Here is a 23335-nt window from a genome sequence, read left to right as displayed (position 1 = left end):
TGTAATATTTTTTTCATGATTTATTCTCTAACCCTCAAAACAATATTATGCTCATTTACGTTAAGATGATCAATGTTTTTTGTTAAAATTTTTATATCGCGAGTTTTTTGTTTTTCTTGTCGCGCTCTTTATATATCATCTAGAGTTTTTTTTTTTCTCATCTAATTTCTCTTTTTTGAAATTCCAGTTATAAAATTTGAAATTATTAGCGACCTTGTGAATCTCATCTCCTCTTCCGGTTCCCGATATATTCGACAGAGACCCTCTTTTTTCACCTTATCTCAACCCATGGGACGGACTATCTCTTCAAGTTCAAGCTCATCTTCCTCTTCGTTCAAATCAAACCCAAAAATAAGCATTAGATGAAGTAGTGTAACTCGTATCGAAAACTTTGGTTCTCTTCGAACCACCTTTTTCACTGTCATACTCTTTTTGCCACTTTGGGGAAGCGATAAAAATTTCCAAATCTTGATATATTTGAATGGTCTCTTATTTCCTTTTTTATAAAGTTCAAGCACCGTCTCCAAACCTGTTTTATCGTATTCACCATTTTTTCGTTAACGTAGAAAGTTGACAAATGTCCCGTTAAATTTTGTGATCATTTTGTTCATTTCATGAAACTTGCTAGTGAATTGGTCTTTTGTTCGGTACTCACCACGACCCATAACGATGTGAAACCGCTCTTTAATGCGTCGCCAAAAATGCTCCTCTTTCTGCACGATCATGGTTTTGGGATCCTCCGAGATTTTGACCCATGATTTTGTTAATTCTTTCTATTCTTCTAATATCTATTGGTGAGGGGTCGCCTTTTCTTTAACAGCTGTTTTTCGGCTTGTCCCTTTCCTTATCTTTTAGGGTTGGATGGTTCGGCTTGGGTTTCACGAACAAATTAGGGTTCGGGTTCCTATTCAAGTTGGGTTTTACCGAATAAATCCGACTTTCGGTGTAGGGGTTGGCTTCCTGAAACGTATTCGGTAGAAGGGGAATTTTTTACAATAAGGTTGGATTAACGGGCTACATGGTGTTATGGTATTTGTTGGTAGCAAGAGTGTTGTGGTTGCAGTAGTTGTTGGGGTTGGGGCTAAATCATAGAGGGATCAAATTGTGATCGGTATACTCAGGTATCCAAAAGACAAATATTTGCAATCGGTGTTTTTGAACCTCTCGCATGCGATTTGTTTCAAACGGCTCTTGGGGTGAGATTTGTAGGATGGTTATTTTGATTTATTTTGGGAGTGAAATGGTAGTATTTTGTGTGAAATGTGTGATATGAACTGGAGGATTTATAGTTGAAAAGTATTATTTAACACTTATAAAATACAAGAAAAACAATATTGCTCGTAGACCTTGGGTTAATGATACATCTAGACTAATAATTAGTCGCAATAAATATTAGACTAAAATCTAGTAATAATGATATTAAGTTTCGTCAAACGAAAAAAGATTTTTAGAAGCGAAGCGTTACCCGAATTTCGAGTCATCACTTTAACAAGTGAATGCATAGTTACTTTTATCTTACACACACACACACATATATATATATATATATATATATATATATATATATATATATATATATATATATATATATATGAAGTATTTAATATAAATTACATGCTATATGTGACAATTATTTGTGTTTTAGATATCTATTATGTATAAACGATTTATAAACGTTTTACTTGATTTAAACTGTATATGTATTTTTATACCTATAAATATATTGGGTAAAGATGGATAGATGAAATATGAGATGAATTATGAGAGATGAAAGATGATATAGATGATGATAGGTGAAAGATGATGAGAAGCCTTGAACTTAACGATGATCTAGTCATCTGGCAGCTTATATATAACAACTACGGACTATTTTAGACAGTACAGTAGAATGCTAGCAGACTCGCAACCGTAGGTTTTGTGAAAGATGCGTTCACCATTTCCTTTTGTATTGTGTTCAAGAATGTGTTCTTATCTTGGAAATGAGACAATATGAAACCTATTATATGGTTTTAGATGGGTGATTGGATCACATAAGTAAACAACAATACAAAGTGGAATATACGTTTTTCCTGACCCAAACGTGAACATCTCCACAAGGGAACCAAACACTCTCAATATTCGACTCGTTTGCTTCTTCATCTTACTGCTACAGGCGACGATTTTCAATGACGAACTTGAAGCCGGATTCTCCTCTTCTTCGTCGCATCGTCCTATCTTTCCTCGATTTCCTCAATTCTGGTTAGCTCCTTTGCTCTACCTGTCCCTGGCTTTATTTTCTTATACGCGATTATCTATTGTATCTTTCTGTGTTTATGTTTATGCATTTTTCGGGTGTATATATATTTCAATCGTTTCTCGATAGAACTGAAGATACTGATGCCAAATACTGATATCCTTTTGACGTTTAGTTCAATTTCCCTGTTGGGATGCCACTCAAATAAAAGATCGTTATTAGGTTTACCATCTTCTGTTGATTGATGATAACTGTAGAGCATTGGACATTAGGGAAATTAGGGTTTCTACATCAATTGAGGCTTACATACTTGTTGTGATGACACTAGTTTGATATTGTGCGCTCAATTGTAAGAGCTTGGTCTCCTACAAAGGAAGGGATCGACTCCATTTTTTTTTCACGCAGAGATATTATTGGTGACCTGCGCAAAAGTTTATATATTCTGCCATTTTTATGCTTGAACATTTGTGTGGCTTCTTGCTCTTATTGACAGTTCCACCAAAACCTGTTTTACAGTTGAACCTACCTCCGATAGTGATGCTGAAAGTCTTGAGGTTGCAAAGGACTGCTTATCCGAGGTTTTCAAGATTGATTCATCATCTACTTCCAGTCTACCAAAATCTGATTCTCTCATTGAGATTTTCAAATCACAAACAGGAAAGAATGAGATTGAGTCAGATAAAAACCATGAGGAACCTCAAGCAGATATATCCCATACATCGTGCACAAATAATAATGTGGATACTAAAATTCCTGGGACATCACAATCTCTGGTATTCATGTTTTGTCTTCTCCCTATGATCTTTCACTAGTGTTATGCATTATATGTGCCTGTTCTGTTGGGATCCATAAAAGGATCTTCATTCTTTTTTTATGTTCACAAAACTTTCTTGTTAAATTAGTTGATCATGTATTGATTGTTTTTAGTGTTATCACACAAATATTCATACATGATCCCGAATTGAACAGGAATAAAGTTATCCACAAATGTGAAGAAATACTGAAAACAAACAACACACTCTGGAATTTTAGGTCCTTAAACAGCAGAATGAACTAACTATAAGTTTGGAATATTATATTACATATAAGTGTGTTACATGAGTTTTTGTTTGTTCACCAAACGCTTGTGATGCTGCTTTAATGATCTTTTTTTAATGTCTTTATACTTTAAAACTATTATTAAGTGGTGATGGATATTCATTTTTTTTCCCTTTTTGATGCTTTACTTCTTATGTAGAATGACACCAACAAAGGGGATACTGGAACCATAGGTAAATCCTGTTTATTTTTTAATATATATTTTTGAGATATGTATATTTTGCATTTATGTAGACCTGCAATTATGTCATACAAGATGATAATTTAGGGTAAAATTGAATGATATTATGGAAGTACTTGATATCTATGAGCAATCACCATAGGAAACAAACATTAGCTTAACATCATCTATTTCATTTCTCTTTTGGAAGAAAAAAAACATCCATTTCTTTTATGTTTATCTTTATGTAGATCTTTTTAAAGGCTTAATTCATATTGCATTATTGTTAGGTGTACGTGAACGTGAGGATGAACTTTTTGGTAAATTCTTTAACTCCCTTGAAAAGGTTCATTATTTTGGGACTACACCCAATGGAGATGATGAACAAGCACTCGATAGAGCTACACATTTGTTTCATAATGCTTTAACGGTATATAATAATATATTATATTAACTTTAAAAAAAAATCAAATCTTTTTTCTCATCTCAATATCATGTTCATTTTCTGACACTTGTTTGATACAAGGAAATGAAAAAATCTGGATCCGAAGAATTTGATCTTAAAAAATTAGCTGATACCTTCAAATTACAAGGTAACTTTTACTCAAACCTGATTATCACTATTACTTTTAATCATATATATATATATATATATATATATATATATATATATATATATATATATATAAATGCTGACTGGATATTTATTTATTTATGTGTATAGGTAACAAGGCTATGCAATCAAAGTTGTATTCTGGTGCAATTGAGCTTTACACCATTGCTATAGCACTTTGTGATGATAATGCTGTTTATTATTGCAACAGGTGATTTATTTACTTTACTATAATAATTGGAGTTTACATATTAAGTTTTTGGGATTATAAAATTTTTTTTTTTTTTTTTAAAATATAAAACTAGGGCAGCAGCTTACACCCAAACGAACCAGCATACAGAAGCAATTGATGATTGCCATAAAGCAATTGAAATTGATCCAAATTACAGCAAGGCTTACAGTCGTTTAGGGTTTGCTTATTATGCTCAAGGCAACTACAGGGATGCTATTGATAAAGGATTTCTAAAAGGTTTGTAATTATATAAAGTAAATGCCTTAATAAATTCATATTTATTTTGGGTTTGATGCAGCTTTGCAATTGGATCCGAATAATGAATCTGTAAGAGGAAATATTCAGGTTAGTTCATTTTTTCATTTTGTGTGATATTTTTTTTCAACATTCTCATATAATATTTATTTCACTGTTGATATTTTCAGGCAGCAGAACAGAAACTCAGAGAAGAACAACAAAGAGCCAATCGTGGCCAGGTATGAAATATATATATATATATATATATATATATATATATATATATATATATATATATATATATATATATATATATATAAAGAAATTACATTTTGTTTGAGAAACGTGAGTTTGATTGTTAGTTTTATTTTATAAAAAAACAGAATTCAAATTCAACAAGTCATTCAAATGAAGATCATTCTGGTGGTTTTGCAAGGGGGAGTGTGCCAATTCCACCTTTTCCATCCATGCCATTTAATGTGAATGTGAATGGTCAACCTTTTGACATGGCAAACATGTTTAGGAACATGGCTCAGAGTGGAATGGGAAATCCATTTCCCAATTCCAATTCCAATTCCAATTCCAATGAGCCAGGAATAAGAGTAGGAGTGAATGTTGGAGGAGAACAAATGCAAATGCCGGAGGAGATTCTAAGATCTGTGTTTGAGGTTTTGTCTGATGGAACAACATCGCGTGTTAATCCACAAGACAATCCCAATGGAAACTAGCTATACAGACTTTGGAGGATATGTTGAGAATTTGTGTTGGTGGGGTGTGAGTTAGATTTGAATATATGGGTTAGGTTTTACCTTTTCAAGTATTTTTTTAAAAAAAAGTGTTGCTAAATTTTGGTGATTGTTGCATATGGTTGATATATGGGATTTAATGAGTGGTGTCCAACATTTTCCTTCATACATTACCATGAAAACACATGACATGATTCATTTTCAAGAAATTTGAGGCAAACTTTCCAGATGTGGAGGGCGTTTGAGTCTTTTGCTCTATTTTGTTGACATTGGTTTCTTTCATTTCTATGAAAACATTGAGATAGATATGTTTGGTGGAGATAGTGGGAGTAGGAAAATTGGATGATTTATGTTCAAGTTGTATGGTCAAAAGTCTTATTTCATGATATTTTAAATTTTCAATTTTAAATTTTAAATTTGATTTTGAAAGTTTATTAAATTTTTAAATCTTGCAAAATTATCTCTCTTTTTTATATATATATTATCTTTGTTCAAGATTATTTAATCTAACAAACTTGACATTTTATTCAAATGGTAATAATACTTCACATATTTTGAAAGAAAAAAAAAAGCACTAGTAGATTTTATACATAACATGAAAGATATGGTCGATTACTTTATATATATAACAAAGGTGTATGTTTTTACCAATTTATATAACAAAGTGAATTACTTACCAATTCATTTACCAATATTTTGATTTCTTATCCAATTTTTACCAATCTATGAACACATAAATTTGTTATATAAACTTGATAATTTACTAAAATATGACTACATAAATTATTAAATTGATAATAAAATTCAATTTGTTGTGTTAAAAGGACTTCATTGTACTATTCACATAAACATTTCACCACCTCACACTCCACCCATGGTCCCCCTCTTTGTCTGCATGCATCCGAAGGATTTCGTATACATTATCCTCCACTTAAAAATAATAATAATAATAGTTATTATTTTAAATGTAAGTTGTGTTAAATTTATCATTTAATAATAAAAAATGGATATTTGACTAAGGTCAAACTCCATAGTTGATGGTGGAGCTCAAACGAATCCTATGTCTTAAATGTCAGACAATATGAGCCCAAAAGCCCGAAACACAGGTGGGAGCGTCTGCACTGCAACTAACACCAAAAATGGGAGCTTAAATGCTCAATTTCAACACCCATGGGCGGGAATGAAGTCGCTATCTTCATTTCAAAACTTAAACATTTGAAATTGATTATATTTTTTCTATAAAAATAGGGTTTCATAAAGTCTCTCTCGATACTCACTCAACATCACATGCTCCCTGTCTTTAGCTCATGTTATACCTGCCATGGTAGCACTAGCTAGTACCACAACCTTCATAAAATAGAAACCATTAATTATTCTGTCAAACTTGTGGGGTTGTTTTCTTTACATCAGATATTGCTCTGAGCCTCTGACATTCCTCAGATCTTTGCACTGCTGCTTCCTATTGGGTTTCAAGCTTCGACATTAGTTTCATTTTATCTGGTCTCCGGTCAAAGGTATTATATCGATTCAGATTTGTTTTCTTCTCAATTTCTTATTGTTTTCTTATTCTATGGGGTAAATCTATGGTGTTTCCTTCTTCTTCTTCTTCTTAAATTAGCTTCAACAAATTACCCAGATATAATAAGATGATGCTCAGAGAATTAGTTTATTTTTTGGGTATTTTTCGTAACTTTAGAAGCACAGTTCCTTCTTCCCGTTTGACCGTCGGTTAAATGTTCGAGGATTGGGTATTTCATGATTTTTCAGCTAAATCCCCCTTTCCTTGTTACTAAACACTGTTCTATTGATTAATTGATTGATTGTTGATTTTGAATTAAAGATTCGTTTTTCTCTTTCCAATCTCTTAATCTGATATTTGCTTTCATTACAAGTTACAAGCGATTTGTTTATGTTAGGTTAGATCTTACTCGTTTTAAAAGCTGCATTTACTACTTTTGGTAATCGGAATATACCCGTGATTCTAGTAGTGCAGAAGCAAATGCGATTCTGCTTTGAAACTTAGAGGTCGAGCGAGATGGAGAAGAAGAGTTGGTGGAAGCGGAAGTCCTCTGACCGGAGTCCTGGTGAGACAGAAAGTTCCACTTCAATATCTTCACATTCCGAGAGTAACTCCGATGAAAAGGTAAAAAAAAAACCTTCACATCCATATATCATCTACACAATCGAATGGGTTTTGCTTCATTTTATCATCTCCATTTTCAGGTGGACCATGACAGCTTACAGAAATCACAATCATCTGAAGTCACCTCAAGAGTTTCAACCCCCAACACAGAGACTAATGACAGTTTCAAAAATCTGACAGAAAAGCTATCAGCTGCTCTTGTTAATGTCGGTGCTAAAGAAGATTTAGTCAAACAACATGCCAAAGTTGCAGAAGAAGCTGTTGCAGGTATTAATTAATGTCTACATACTAAACTTATATGGCTATGCCTATGAATCCATGGATATATTCACTTATCTTAACTTGTTACGCTAATTTATGAATAATTTTAGGTTGGGAAAAAGCAGAAAATGAAGTTACAACATTAAAACAACAACTTGAAGCAGCTTTACAACAAAATTTAGCTCTTGAGGTTCGAACAAATCATCTTGATGGTGCTCTTAAAGAATGTGTCAAACAATTAAGGCAAGCAAGAGAAGAGCAAGAACAACGTATCAATGAGGCTTTAGAGGATAAAAAACATGAATGGGAACTAACAAAAAAGAATCTTGAAATGCAAATTTGTACTCTCAAAGCAAAATCACAAGTCAACAAATCCGAATGCTCCCCTGTTGATCCAAAAATCATCCTAAAGCTTGAAACTTTGGAGAAAGAGAATTCTGCCCTAAAGTCTGAGATCATCATCCAATCAGAAGAGCTAGAAATCCGGACCATTGAAAGGGATTTGAGCACACAAGCAGCAGAATCTGCTAGTAAACAGCAGCTAGAAAGCATAAAGAAAGTGGCAAAACTTGAAGCAGAATGCAGGAAGTTGACTTCATTGACTCGAAAATTGCCTTCTGTTAATGATAATAATCATAAAGCTGTTTCGATTTCTTCTTTTTATGTTGACTCTCTCACAGACAGTCAATCAGACAGATCAGAAAAGTTAGATGTTGACTCATTCAAAGTCAACAAATCTGAGCATAATGAAAATGATGATTCATGGGCATTGGCGCTAATTGCTGAGCTGGATCAATTCAAAAGTGGAAAATCTGTGGCAAAAAACGTTGAAATTAGTAATATTATGGATGATTTCTTGGAAATGGAGCGAATTGCTTCTTTATCAGAGGCTCAGAATGAAACATCGCGTTGCAATTCTGAAACTGAAGATATGAAAAGTGAAGTTGAAGTATTGAGAATGAGGGTTTGTGAATTGGAAGAGAAATTAGAAGAATTAGAGGCTGAAAAAGGTGAACTTGAGAGTGCTTTGAATGCAAGTAAAGAATCTCTTGATGAGACAAAAAGTCAAATGGTTGACCTCCAAAAGGAGCTGATGATGGTGAATGAGTCAAAGAAGTCGGTTGAATCTAGACTTGTTGATTTGGAAATGGAGGCCCGAATCATATCTTCAGAAAATGATTCGATTAAGGAGGATATTAAAAAGGAAAGAATTTTGTCATCTGAAATGACAATTAAATGTCAGAGATTAGAGAAGGAAGTTATGAAGAAAAGTGAGGAGTTTAAGCTTCAGCAATCTGCCATTTCAAATGGTGAATTAAAAGTGAAACAAGTAAGCTTTCTTATGCCTGTTTCTTTTTCTCTTTAAGTAAGAGATGCTTTTTTACATGATCTTGAAAGAGGCTGATGACATATTATATTGAAAATAAGAAAAAGATTCATTTTTTTTACAGGATCTTGAGGTGGCAGCAGCTGATAGGCTATCTGAGTGCCAAAAAACAATATCATCACTTGCACGACAGTTGGAATCTTTAGCGACACTTGAAGACTTTTTGATTGACACTGCAAATCTCCCTGGTTTTTCTAATGGATCATCTGTCACAAAAACTAAAACTGGAGTTGAGCTATGGAAATTGCATTCAAATGATACTTTCATGCCTAAAAAGACTTTACTTCCTGCAAAAGAAGATGAAAGCAACTGCAGTCCTTCAATGGATGATGAGTCACCAGGATCTTCTTCTTCTTCTTCTTCAACTTCATCTGGTCATTCTAAAAGTAACAACAGTTTTGAAAAGCTGTTTTTGAGGAGTAAGAATGGAGTTCAAGGTGAAAGTCATCAAGGGTAAGAAGTAAGAACATATTTAGTGTGTAATAATTGTGGATTAAATTGTGTTTAGTGAAAATGTGAGTTTATTGAAAGGTTTTTAGACTCTACCTCTTTAGACTCTTATATTGTTTTTTTTTTTTTTTTTTTTTCAAAATTGAAGTCATTATATGTTTGGGCAACATAGATATTTCATACTTGAATTTCTTGATTAGGGGTTATTTTTTATGAGGGTATTTATGTCTTTTGCATTGATGATAAACTCAGTTAGATTGAAAATGAGTCTCTGTTGTGCAATATTCCAACTTTTTTGGGTGTTAAAAGATTACACTTTTTGTCTGATTAACATTAATGCCAATCTAAGTCTAAGTCTAATGCATGACAAGTGTAGTTTAAATTGTTTTGTTATAATATGTAGTGCATAACAAATGGGTCCTTGAGATACATTCTAATAATTAGAATCAAGTTAGTCATTTCTTCTAGGGTGACAAGTGTATTTTTTCTAACTATATATGGTGCAAATTAAGCCTTTATTTGCTAAAATGTATATAAAAAAGAATTAGGAAACAAAGAAGTCTATCATGGAAAGTGATTTGTCATTTTTTGGTTGTTCTAATGAAAGTAATCTAGTTGTTCTAATGAAAGTAATCTAGTTGCAAATGTTTTATTTCAAAAACAAATTCTTTGACTTTTGAGAAAACAAAATGAAATGACTTTTCATGTAAAATAATGCTAAACGTGACTTAGTGACAATATTAAGCCTCAAGTTTTTACGAACCATGAGCGATCATGTTGTTTATAAGGTGTGACTTAAGACGATAATTTTGTTTATAATTTATAATTCTATAATATATTTTCTACTATAATTCATTTTTATATAATATATCCATATGTGATCTAAGATGGTATTTTGTTAAAGCATGACGACAGGTACAAAACTTGGAGCCATGACATGCTATGGTGAGTTTTTTAGAACCTTGATTGTTATATTTACGGGCACAATTTTATGGTGATTCCAAGTGAGTGTCGTTATATCTACCATTGATTTGATATAAATCTTTATACCTTCCTCATATGATATTTTTTGGCCTTTTATACCATATGTTACTTTACATACCATTTGATTTGACTTAAATATAAAAATCTATTGATTTGATTTAAATAAATTCATTTTGATTTAAATCAAACAAGAAGACGTTGATCAGACGGTTGCAGCCTTCAATAAGAAGTTTGTTTTTTTTTTTTTTTACCACCTGTAGGCTGTTATAATAAACTGAAATTAATTATACAATAATTAAAAATAATTCTAAATTAAAAAATTATTTAGTTTAATCATATGCAAATCAAATATAAAGATAATTTATGATGATATGATTTTTAAAGACGTTTATATAAAATAATTAAACATAATATTTGTTGATAACAATAAATAAAATTATTAATTTAACGAATAACATGTATAAATAAAATTATTAATTTGATGAATATCATGTTTATTTTGTTAATATTTGATTATAGACAATATAACACAAAAAAAATTATATGAAATTTACGAAATGGTTTTGAAATTATGTAAAATATATTCGAATTGTTCGTAATATCCTTCATAATATTATTAAAATAATAAACATGTTGAAAAAAATTAAAACAAATCGATGTTGAAGAATATAACTTAAAGTAAAGTGAGAAGTGGTTTAAAGAGAAGTGTCCATTGCTAAGTCATGCAACACACATACAACAGTTTTTAAATCAGAAGTCTTCTAAAAAACAAACAATTGCTAAATGCTAAGTGTTGCATTTGTGTTGTGCAGCGTAGCCAGAAGTGGTTTTTCTTAAAAAAAAAAAAACAAACAACCCATTGGTAATAGTTCTTATTGTTTGATAATTAACATGGACTTAGAGCTGTAAACAAACTAAACGTTCAACGAACTGTTCGTGAACTGTTCGACAGGAAGTTCATTTATGTTCGTTTATTTAATAAATAAACGAACATGAACACAAATTCTTGTTCGTTTAGTTAAACGAACGAACATGAACAATAGTATAGTTCATTTAATTATATTCGTGAACGTTCGTTTATGTTGTTCGTGTATGTTCGTTTGTATAACTTCCTTTTATGTTCATATATGCTTAACTGTATTTGATTGCATTACTATATTATATATATTATATGTTCATTTATATTTGTTTATCTTTGTTCATTTATGTTCGTTTAGCATGTTCACGAACATAAACGAATGAACAATGTAATTTGTTAAAAGAACGAACATAAACGATAAAATTCGTTCGTTTATCCGTTCGCGTTCGTTCATTTGTTCGGCTAACTTAAACGAACGAACATGAACAACCCTCATTCGTGTTTGTTCAGTTCATTTACAACCCTACATGGACTATCCATACATTATTTTCTCGTTCTGACTATCCATGTGTTATTTTTTTTCATTTGGACTATCCATACATTATTTTTTTGGTTCAAACTATAATGTATTACAGTATTTTTTTGGTTCGGACTAACCATAAATTATTTCTTTCATTCGGACTAACCATACATGTTTTTCTACGATTATAAAGCATCGGCATACTACAAACCATTTCAATTATTATTGTTTTTGTCTTTTGTCTTTTATTTTAAATTTTATGAGTTATTATGTTCGTCTTAACAATTTTGTTGTTGACTGAATGCGTTTGACCATGAGTTATTAATGTCATCATGTTTTCAAACATGATTTCCATTAGTTTATGTAGTTTTGTTAATAACAATGACTTTAACTTTAAGGACCATTTATATAAATTATCTGTAACTTTAGGGACCATTTATGTAAATTACTTTTTGTCAATTAAATTGAAGAGATGTATCTAGTAATAGTGAATTGTAGAGATGTACTTAGTAATAGTGAATTGCCTCTTCAGATATCGATGTCCTAGTAATAGTGAATTGTCTCTTCATATATCAACGTCCTTACTAATAGTGAATCGACTCTTCAAATATCGATGTCTTTATATCAGTTACATTGAATCATATGGTAAATTTTCAAACTGACGATATATGTATTTGTAGGCCGCTATATGTTATATTTTTACACATGGATTATTTTCAAACTAAGCATGTATGTATTTTTATTCATTAGGTGTTCAACACTCATGAAATTTTAATGGATTGGGTTCAAAATGTGGCCATGGTGGAGATCCAAAACACCCTCATGATGAATCTCATTAGAACTACTGGCAGTTGCTCTGTTTTGGGTGGGTTTTTTTTTTTCAACTATCAAGTGGACTAGTGATAGTGATGAGGTTCCAAAGAGTAGGATTAGATGAAGGATTTGCAGGAGTACATTAGAGCCAGAGGACATAAACGCAATGTTTGCAAATCCATAGAATCTGTTCCATTCTTAAGGTGATGATTGTGGGATTGCTCTCACTGGAAATTCCCATGTTTTTTTTATCTGTTTAACCATGAAACTCATTCAATGTTATTAACGTTTTATAACAACTAATTATTTGAAATGTATGATTTAGCCACCTATCTTTTTATACCTAAATTCATTTCCTTTTAACTTTTAAGTTCTATTCTTGCGAAAAGATACATGCTGACCTGTTTAATCAATTACAATTTTAGCAATCTCATGATTCTCATCCAAATACAAAAAATCAATTTTCACTGAAACTTTCATATGCATAATAATGTCCCAATAACAACAAAATTGAAAATACAATTAGGATGAACTAATTCATTTCCATGCACCAAAAGAAACAGATTGAAGAGATATTCGACCAATAAACAAATCCTTCAAATGCTGCTTACACAACCCAATTCGCCTCCCGTTTATACTCGGATGAATACAAGTCGAAAATCCCGTTTTCCAAACAGGAAACTTTTGTCTTTGCATTACATGGATTGTATAAACACATGGTGCATCCACCCTACACCCCAAAACAAAACAACCACATGGTCTAGATTCACTCACAATTCTTGCTAAAGACACTAAACACAAACCACTATAAGGAATCCCATACATCAATCCCTCATCACATTCCAATCTCTCATCATATTCCAATCTCTCGTTTTCAATCTCTTCGGTTGACGGGATTCCACTCAAATCGGAATCGAATTTCTTCTCAATTTCAGTCTCATGTAATCTATACTTTGTAGCCAATGTACGAATGCAAGATTTCCTAATTTGTATACTAATAATATGTTTCACTTCATTGAAATTGTCACATAAACGATACCATTTAACCCAACGCGACGCTAAACCGGAAAACCAATCGATTATATGATCGTGGTCTAGTAACACAAGCATACGGCACGCGCGTGGGATTCCTTCGGAATTGGTGATTCCGTACCTTTGGAGACACATTCTTATAGCCTTTATCGGGGCAAGAACTTCGGTAATGGAAACCGATTCCGATTCCGATTCCGGGAGAAGGGTAAGAACGGATGAGGTCTCGGAAGAAACGTAGTTTTTAACGTGATTTTGGAAAGTGTAAAACGAGTCTTTAAGGTCTTGGGGAAGGGCGTTTTCGGTAATTAACTTTGATAAGATGGATTCTTCAGTGTCGGTGTATTTCGAATCCATGTCTTGCATACGGATCTTTAGTAAGACTTTATACCAATGATCGGTTTCCATTCCGGGTTTACGAAAGCGTGACACCTGGCTCAAAACCGAGGTACAGTCAGCAAGATGTTTGATTTCTGACTCTTTGACTTTCTTGAATCCATGACCTAAGCATTTTTTCCCGATTCTAATCATACATTCATCCCATGCTTCTTGTTTTTGTAATGCAAATAACTCCACTTTTTCCTTTAACTTATGAACTGCTCTAACTGCAGGATTCTCTCTCATGCTCTTTTTTACAATATTGCCACTGAATTTAACCCCTCGAGGATCATTACATGGAAAAATATCCGACTTATTGTCGACTTCTAAGTGTAGAAATTCCCGAATGAAGTTTTCAATCTCTGACTTTAAAGTCAAACTCACTTCTTTGGAACCCTTTATAACAATGAGAATTTCATCCATTAATCTACAACAATGTATCCTAACTCCTGATGTATTTCCTTCGTTTTGTTGACTCATTTGTCTTCTAAACCAGCCACGTAGCTTTGACTTTGACTTTGACCCGTCGTGTTGACTATCAAGAGCTTCGTATTTCATTGACAAGTTAAGAATTTCATGGTCAAAGAGGTCAAGATAAATATTCATTAAAACTGGAGATAACAAACCCTCTTGTGGAAGACCATGGCCTTTTGCAAAGCCTCCAAATTCCATATTCAAGACTCCAACATCAAACATGCTGTGAATCAAAGAATACAATTTGGGATCTTGGATCTTGGTTTCCATTGTTGATATGAGCTTAGAAAGGGTAGAATCGTCAACTTTTTTGTTGACTATCACCGTGAACCACCAATTGGAATTGGAGACTTGTTTACGGATGTACTTCAGAGCTGATGAGTGTCCTCTTCCACTTCGACACCCGTGTGAAATCTTGGAATAATGAGGCTTGTAAACAACTTCTAAAGCTATTCTAATGGCTTCTTGAATGATGGTTAATTTGAGATTTGGAAGCACGAGTTTTTCTTTTTGTTTTTCTTTTTTTGCTCCTTTTGTTGAAATGGAATAGACATTGGAATTGATATCAAAATTTCCAGAAGATAATTCTTGTGCTAGAGAGTCAAAGTTGATATCATCAGATTCTGATAGTAAACTGATGTTTGAGTTGACCCTAATAATGTCATAAGCATCTTGAAGGGTATATGGATTAGCAATTACTTTCTCAGTTAGATTATGAAATTTTCCATCTTTGAATTGATCTTTTACGGATTTCTTTATGCGGGATTCTAGAAACCTTTTCAACTCTAAACGGGTTCTTGGTTTTCTTTCATTAACCAAAGAAGACTCTTCAACCAAACAGGCTAAGTTGCTTGCTAATGACATTGTGTCAATGTTACTGTTGTTTCCATTGTTATTGGATTTTAGAGATGAATCAACTGAATGACTGATATATCTTTTTCCTGCAAGGACATACAAGAATCCAAGTTATGGATGCCTGTAGTGGATTATTATTGAGTGAAGAGCTAGAAAAGGAAAAGAGGGATTACCTGTTAATAGATTGGCAGAAATGAGATGAAAACATAGATGAACATTTGTGGTCCTGTTTATAAGTTTCCTCCTGCAAATCATTGGTAGACATACAGACCACATGTTGCATATACATGTATGTCTACCAGCAGCAGCTACATCCTGGATTTAAGAGGGAGAAATTAGGGATAAAATTAATGCATCAAGCTTTTACTCAATGAAAACTCCATTCACTTTCAAAGTCTCTTGTCTTAGCCATCTTCAACTACTAAAGGCATGGATGTTAAGGATCAGACTGTTGAAGATGAGGTGCAACAAGTGAAAAGATGCATATTAAGAAAGTACTATATAAATCCCTCTCAGGCATTTGATCAAACAGCTTGCGTGCAAGGCCAACCATCCCAACTCAGATAAAAAATCATCATACATACAAGCCTTAAGAACACATATTAATTCAAGAGACATAGATATCATATAGGAACAGCAAACACATTCCTTTTTTTACAGATATCATATATGAACAAAAAACAAGTCGCAAATCAGTAGCAGCAAATAAGTAGCTGTGGCTATCGAAGGCAGAAAAAAAAAAGAAGAAATCGACCAAAATCAATTGATAATAACACCGGCATCAATTGATAACCTTGAAATCGGTATCAAACTATCAATTGATATGAAGATTGGCGATTTCTAAAGAAAGCAAGAAAATATGGAAGAAAGAAAGCAGAAATTAAAAGGAAGAAAAATGAACCTGGGTGGAATGTGAAGGAGTAGCTATGGCTATCGAAGGTCTCCGGCCGGTGGCTTCACAGGGCGCGAGCAGGGAAGGGAGTCGACGTGACGAGAGAGAAGCAATGCTGTGGAGTAGTAAGCAGAAGTGGAAAAAAGAAAAACGGCATGGGTGTGATGTAATATAATTTTCAATTTAAAATTATAACTTTTAATATGAGTTTATTTTTTATTAAAGAAAAAGCAATTTACACAAATGTCCCAACTTTTTATTTATGTTTTTTCTAAATAATAATTTTGAAAATTTTATAGATTAATCATTGATATTTTTGAAAATTTTACATATTAACTTTTCCATTTTTAAGAATATGTTTCTTATACTATACTGTTCCTATACATATTACTTTAGAAATTTATTATTTTATATATATATATATATATATATATATATATATATATATATATATATATATATATATATATATATATATATATATAAACAGATGATCAAACAAAATCAATCTCTAAAACTAAAATTGTCAAAATTTCAATCTGATTTGATTGTAGGATCATAGAATCGGGATCTGATCTGATCCTATTTTTTTTTCTTTAAATGACCGTTTATCATTTTGTATTGTGAGTTGTGATTAATGTTTTGAAGTGTTTATATCTTTTGAACGGAAAATTAAATATTTGATATATTTTTTATGTTTTAAGATTATAAATTAAAATTATGTTTTATTTTGTGAGATCTTAGGATTCCGATCTCGATCTAGCAAACCTAAAAGCAACCATACTTAGGTTGTGTTTGGCGCGTCACAGCTAGCTGATAAGCTAGCTTATTTTTCGAGCTTTTTTATGTTTGTTGTGTTTGGTAAGCCAAAAAGTAGCTGATAAACTAGCTTATAAGTTAGCTTTTTGAAAAACTACTTAGACTAGCTTTTTAAGAGCTTTTCTTAAATTTTTCAAATACACCTGTTAATTAATTATAGAAACACGTATTCTTACATATCCTTTTATGTAATTTTATATATTTCAGCTATAGTTTTACCAAACATTATTTTTTATCAGCTAGCTTTTCAGCTAGTCCGCCAAACATAGCCTTAGATACCAATCTCCATAACATTGGCCGAAACTATTTATGCAAAATAAAATAGTATCTTTCTATGAATTTAAATATGGATGTAAAGTTATTTTTCTTTTTTATTTCTAATTAAAATAGCAACTTACCTTTTTTTTTAAAATAAAAAAACAATGATTTTTTCAATAAAAATTTGAAAATATAATAGTATCATGATATTTTCCCGAACAAATATAAATGATATAAATGTTTTTCGTTAGATTTTTGTGTAAAAAGTTCTTTTGAAGAAACTAAAATTTTCTCACGCTCTAATTAAAAGAATATATGTGTTTTTATGAATTCATTAGATTTTAATAAATTCATTATTCAAATTAAAAAATTGAAAGAGTTTACAAAAACAACTATTTTATTACTTAAAATAGTTTTTTTTTTTTTTTTGAATGATTAACCTACACATCTTGTGTTTGCAATAATTTTATAAAATTAGAATATAAGATATAATAAAATTACCAACATAATCCGGAACCCTCAATATAAAACAGTCAATTGAAGTCATAAATTAAATCAAATAATCTATAGATTGCCTTATCTATTTCTATTGAAAGAAAGTTCATTGTTTATAGAAACGTAGGAAAGTATTATTATATGGAGCATGTCGACAATTGGAACCGGGTCAACCCGCTGCGATATATATATGAAGTCGGTCTACCAAGTCCCAACCACACGAATCCCGTATATTAGGTTGTTGCATACCCAATGACGAAGCCTTTACAATTTCTCGAACTCGATGCTTCATTTCTTCATCGACTTTAAGATCATCATTGATCATGGCTTCAGGTACACTTATAATCTAAGATTTTCAAATAATTGCACAGAAACCAGGATTTTCATGATACGACACATAAATATCTTTCGTTTGAAAATTGAAATTGTGGGTTGCCCTGTTTAATTGAAGACGCATCCTGAAATTTGAAATTGGTATGTTATGATTGTTATTAAGAGATATTAATAAAATTGCAGATTTTGCTAAGAATATTGTCGCTGAACTCGAATCTGCGTCGCAGTTGAGGGCTGCGGGGTTCTTCATAACACGAAGACCATGGCTTGGTAAACCTTAAACCTTAATCCCATCTTTCCATGTCATTTTCATGTTATGATTGCTTATTCCTAGTCGCTTTTGCTTTTTCTCGACAATTTTCGGTTTCGTTAGCATAAAATTTGTGGACATAACGTTCCAATTTAGGTTTTCTAACTTCAAGGTGGAAACAAAATCAATCAATGTCAATTAAGTTTCCATATGTAGGCGGTTTTGTCTAGAAGATAATTCAAGTAAAGAAGAAAAAAACCCTAGTTTTTCACACTTGTTTTTTCCATGTGAATGACTACAGATCTATATGGGGTTAATGTAAGACCAGTTGCTCCTTTTGGTAGCACATGTAATAAACCAGTGGTTGATTTGTCACTCATCCATAGAAGCTTGCCAGATGAATTACTGTTTGAGGTATGTAAATGTTAACCATTTGCATTGCTTTATAGTAATATCTTGTTTGGACAACATATTATATCAATAGTAAACTATGATTATCTAATCTTAGAACATTTTTCTGTAGATTTTTGCAAGAATGACTCCATATAATTTGGGAAAAGCAGCCTGTGTTTGTAGAAAATGGAGAAATACCGTTCGTAACCCTGTGTTTTGGCGCAATGCATGCTTAAAAGCCTGGCAGGTATTTTTGTTATTGATGTGCAAAAATTGCAATGCTGCATTATTAAAATTTTATTTTTAAAATATGTGTATGTGTATCAAATTCTTTCAAGATCTCTGGTGTTGTGGAAAACTATAAGCTTATGCAATGCAATTATGATTCTTCATGGAGGAAGATGTGGCTTTCAAGGCCAAGAGTTCGCATGGATGGTGAGTTGTGAATGTTTATTGGTTGATATAACATTATATTTGCATACTAATAAATAAGATTGTAAACTTACTTATTTTGATTTTTGATTTTTAATGCAGGTATATATGTGAGTAGAAACACGTATATTCGTGCTGGAGTTGCAGAGTGGAAAGTCACAAATCCAGTTCATGTGGTATGTATATGTTTGCTATTTAAATGAAACACAATTAGCATGGATAGGAAATATATTATAAAATGTTATTTTTTATATTTCTGTAGGTATGCTATTATCGATACCTCAGATTTTATCCTTCCGGAAGGTTTTTGTACAAGGTTAGCCAAATTTCTGTTTTCTTGTATGACATTATTATAATAAAAATATAATTTTTTGAGCATGTTGTTCTGTTATGAAATGATTAGAATTCTTCTGAGAAGATTAAGGATGTTGTGAAGTTCATGAAATTGCGTTCTACTAAAGCTGAGATTTGTCATAGTGGGCGCTACACAATGTCCGAAGATAAGGTTTTACTTCACAATATATGTATTTTTTTTTTCATCATTTGTTGTTGCATATAAATATAAATATAATATCAATGGAATGTGTGTGTGTTTTGCAGGTGGAAGGGGCTCTTTTGTATCCTGGAATGCGTCCCACGATTTGGAGGATCCGATTGAGGTATGGTAGCCGAAGGGTATAATTGGAATAATATGAGAAAGATTTAAATTTGAAGGTGTTTTTTTTTAATGGTTGGATAGGTTAAGAGGTACGATAGCAGGGGCAAACAATCGGATGGATCTTCTATCAATTGTGACAAGTGGGGTCCACGAGAATGAGGTTCCAACGGGACCCGATGGAGACATTCTTGCAGTGGTTGAAGGCTGGGAAGATGATGAAACACACAATGCAGATGTTCCTGCTATTTCTCATACAAGAGGCCTAACACCTTTTGTCTTTGTTCCATTTGAAGAGGTATATTGTTTATTACTTACAAATTTCTTATTATTATTTTTATTATTATTTTTTTTTTATTTTTATAGGCGGAAACATCGGTTTTAAATCTGCCTGTGGAACGCATGGATTATTATGTACCTGGTTGAATGGTATTGGAATTGGGAAATGAAGACAAAAACGACTGATATTTGTAAATAAAATTGTTTATCTGTTATAATATTTGTTGAAAGTTGTATGTATTAAATGTTGTATAATAATAATGTTAGTTGTCAGTTGAAGGGTCTTGTTAATATTTTTCAGAATAACACGATGCTGCTAGACAAACAAAAAAAAAACAACATATGTATTTAAAGCTGTGCCCCTCTTAATTGTGGTTGTGACTTTGTGCGAGATGATTTGGTTTTAAGCTGTGCCCCTTTTTAATACTACCTCCGTCCCAAACTGATAGTCTACTTTTGACTTTTGAAGTATTTTTTTTTTCAACTTTGACCTTAAATATTTTCGTTTTTGATAGATAATACTTGATATGCAAAATGTATAAATGTATTGTATTTTAAATGTTTTTTTATTGTTATAAGTTTTATCAAGTAATATATATAACACAAATAAAAATATTTAAGGTCAAAATTAAAAAAAAAAGACCTTCAAAAGTCAAAAATGGACTATCAATTTGGGACGGAGAGAGTAATTCTTAATTCATAAACCTCTTTTATAATTACTTTAAGTAAAAAGAATTAGTATTTGTGAGTTGAGGCCTGAGGGTGAAAAAGTAGTTGTAGCTGTTGGTGAAGTCATAAGAGAGAGAAGACGATGGGAGGTGAATTCTAGCGGACTACGTCTGCAAATCTTTGTAGTAGAAGAGGTATAAACGTCTGCAGAATGTAACAAGAAAGACTGTTTTTTAAAGTTTGCAAACCATGACCATGTTTGGGATTTTATTTTGAAATTAAAAAAAGACTTTTATTCAAAAGGACTTATGAAAGGAGATTTTAAAAAAGTGTTTAAATTAGCTTTTTAATGGCAAAAGTTAATAAGTTAAACAATGTTTGGTTGACTTATTGACTTTGTTTGTTTTTTATTCTAATAAGTCGTAAATTATTTTAAAAATGCACAAATTGTAACTTTTTCAAAATTTATTTTCAAAAACTAAACAAAAAGTTGTTTTAAAAGTATTTATTAGGTAATCAAACATATTTTTTAACTTGCCAACTTTTCAAAAAGTCAATAAGTTAAAAAAGAGTTTTTAGATGAAATCCCAAACACATCCTATATAAAAATTTAATTTTTTTAAAACATAAAAGTCTATTTCATTAATTATAGTTTTACAATACTTAAAAATTAAATTCAGACAACCGACAATTCTATGCAGTTGTAACATTGTATCTCCAAAAGTTTTCTTATTAAAACATTATTGCTTGTATGCATTACAATGTTGTAAAACCCGCCGAGTTGGCCGATTACTCCTCCGAGTACTCGCTACTCCCCCCCTTGCCAAGGCGAGTTACATAATCCTGAGTACTCCCTGATCGACCCCTTACAAACTGAGTAGTGTTGTGAAATTCGGTCAACTTGGTGATTAATATGTATAATATACTTAATGATTTATTATTTAACACACACATATGATTATTACTACATATATATCTTAAATTTTCAGTAATTATTCACGAAGTGAGACCATTATGTGTTTTTCATTTTTTGTGTATTCACATGTATCCAATTTTGTTATATATTTCAATCAACTTATGATTTTATCTTATGATTTTGACATATATAATTTCCCTAAAAATATTTCTACACAAATTTCCAAATCCGAGTACTCCCCGAGTACTCGCTACTCGGTAGTCGGCCAAACAGGTACCGAGTAACGAGTTCTACAACCTTGATGCATTATATTTAAAAATAAACAAAGCATGTGTATAATAAAACTATCGATCTAACTGGAACTTTTTAATACACAAGTGGAGAAAGAATTACATCAATTACGGTTAATATTTTTGTCAAATGAATATTACAACAAACAACTGAACCAGTTGAAGAGGGTTATAATCTTTTTCGAGGAAGAAAAAGATCCAAACCTGCAATGAGAAAATTAGCATCAAAACCACAAGAATCCTACAAGCTACACGAAGCATTATAATTGCTAGCGTTCATTGGTTCCACTTCAAGGAAATGATAAGCTGCCATTTCACAATCTCAATATTTACATAAACTATAACCAATTGCAATATACTATTTTCAAGCAGAAAGAATCACATCATAAAAAAATCATCCCATTTACACAAACTAGTACCTTAGTGCTTTGTGAAAGATAAAGTCCAAACTTACCTCCATCCCAAGGAGTGTCGTATGGTCTGCAACGAAAATAGAAGTCATCAATGATATCATTTGTTTTCAAGAAAAAAAAATGTATCATATGATATATATATATATATATATATATATATATATATATATATATATATATATATATATAAGATGAATTTACACTCCTACATACCCAAAAATGACAGCATTACATAGCATTATATTGTTATCTACAAGTGTGCCACTGATACCAAGTGGAGGATCTTGCTGCAACCTTTTAAAGTCCATCATTAACCTCTTATTTGCGGCAGGTGTAGACATTCTCCTCCCATGTTACAACTGAATTCAATGAACATGAAAAGTAAGAACATTCTTGTGTCTTCTACATGTTAATCATCTACCTAACTGAAGCCATGAGTGTGTGGATATGTGTTCCATTGTTCACAAAGTGATTCTTGCGAGTTATTGTGAGTAATTAGTTTCAAACTTGTTTACTTACGACTTTAAATAATATATAATCAGAAAGTTAGAGTCTTATCTCGAAATCACTCTTTCATAAACAATTAAAATGAAATAATCATTTTATAAGAACATCCAACCCCTAGAAACCACGTTGGTAGAGCTGTTCGGAGGTTGGATTCGTTGAAGGAGATTACAGAAGTGCAAACCTATTTTCGTTTTCAGGGGAAAATATGGCGCTACTTTAGAGTGCGTCTGGTGGTGCGATCGGACAGGAGAAAGACGGTGGT

At 31.9% G+C, this 23335-nt stretch overlaps 4 protein-coding genes and 1 long non-coding RNA gene across 6 annotated transcripts; 4 read left to right on the top strand and 1 right to left on the bottom strand.

Moving 5' to 3' along the window:
• The first annotated feature begins 1995 nt into the window (after positions 1 to 1995).
• On the top strand, positions 1996 to 5548 carry TPR8 (Tetratricopeptide repeat (TPR)-like superfamily protein). Its single transcript, XM_079005511.1, has 10 exons — positions 1996 to 2238; positions 2750 to 3006; positions 3471 to 3504; positions 3782 to 3921; positions 4018 to 4084; positions 4216 to 4315; positions 4410 to 4573; positions 4635 to 4681; positions 4762 to 4812; positions 4957 to 5548. Exons 1-10 carry the CDS (start codon positions 2166 to 2168, stop codon positions 5299 to 5301), a joined length of 1278 nt encoding a protein of 425 aa, XP_078861637.1. The 5' UTR covers positions 1996 to 2165; the 3' UTR covers positions 5302 to 5548.
• An 848-nt stretch (positions 5549 to 6396) lies between these two features.
• Positions 6397 to 9655, top strand: LOC145057640 (filament-like plant protein). 2 transcript variants are annotated; one of them, XM_079005509.1, is made up of 5 exons: positions 6397 to 6833; positions 7308 to 7462; positions 7543 to 7729; positions 7834 to 9053; positions 9175 to 9655. In XM_079005509.1, exons 2-5 carry the CDS (start codon positions 7355 to 7357, stop codon positions 9565 to 9567), a joined length of 1908 nt encoding a protein of 635 aa, XP_078861635.1. In that variant the 5' UTR covers positions 6397 to 6833; positions 7308 to 7354; the 3' UTR covers positions 9568 to 9655. The 2 variants fall into 2 exon arrangements, with proteins under 2 accessions (XP_078861635.1, XP_078861634.1); XM_079005508.1 differs by having other exon boundaries at positions 7305 to 7462.
• A 2661-nt stretch (positions 9656 to 12316) lies between these two features.
• LOC145057639 (uncharacterized) lies at positions 12317 to 13053 on the top strand. The gene is made up of 2 exons (XR_013686150.1): positions 12317 to 12568; positions 12674 to 13053. It is a non-coding gene; the product is annotated as an uncharacterized LOC145057639 (long non-coding RNA).
• Positions 13054 to 13184: 131 nt separating this feature from the next.
• Positions 13185 to 16504, bottom strand: LOC145057638 (Intron maturase, type II family protein). Its single transcript, XM_079005507.1, has 3 exons — positions 16374 to 16504; positions 15646 to 15787; positions 13185 to 15558 (listed from the first exon to the last, which is right to left on the bottom strand). The coding sequence occupies exons 2-3, from the start codon at positions 15746 to 15748 to the stop codon at positions 13274 to 13276; spliced, it is 2388 nt and encodes a 795-aa protein (XP_078861633.1). The 5' UTR covers positions 15749 to 15787; positions 16374 to 16504; the 3' UTR covers positions 13185 to 13273.
• A 1628-nt stretch (positions 16505 to 18132) lies between these two features.
• On the top strand, positions 18133 to 20671 carry FBP7 (F-box protein 7). Its single transcript, XM_079005506.1, has 11 exons — positions 18133 to 18269; positions 18453 to 18539; positions 18821 to 18933; positions 19043 to 19159; positions 19251 to 19347; positions 19447 to 19520; positions 19607 to 19660; positions 19748 to 19849; positions 19945 to 20003; positions 20084 to 20297; positions 20366 to 20671. Exons 1-11 carry the CDS (start codon positions 18260 to 18262, stop codon positions 20423 to 20425), a joined length of 987 nt encoding a protein of 328 aa, XP_078861632.1. The 5' UTR covers positions 18133 to 18259; the 3' UTR covers positions 20426 to 20671.
• Positions 20672 to 23335: the final 2664 nt, after the last annotated feature.

The sequence above is a fragment of the Lactuca serriola genome, chromosome 6, assembly GCF_051521515.1.
Source record: "Lactuca serriola cultivar US96UC23 chromosome 6, Lser_US96UC23_V15, whole genome shotgun sequence".
Taxonomy (NCBI): Eukaryota; Viridiplantae; Streptophyta; class Magnoliopsida; order Asterales; family Asteraceae; genus Lactuca; species Lactuca serriola.
The sequence above is the reverse complement of the archived record's forward strand: the minus strand, read 5'-3'. Positions and strand labels throughout refer to the sequence as shown.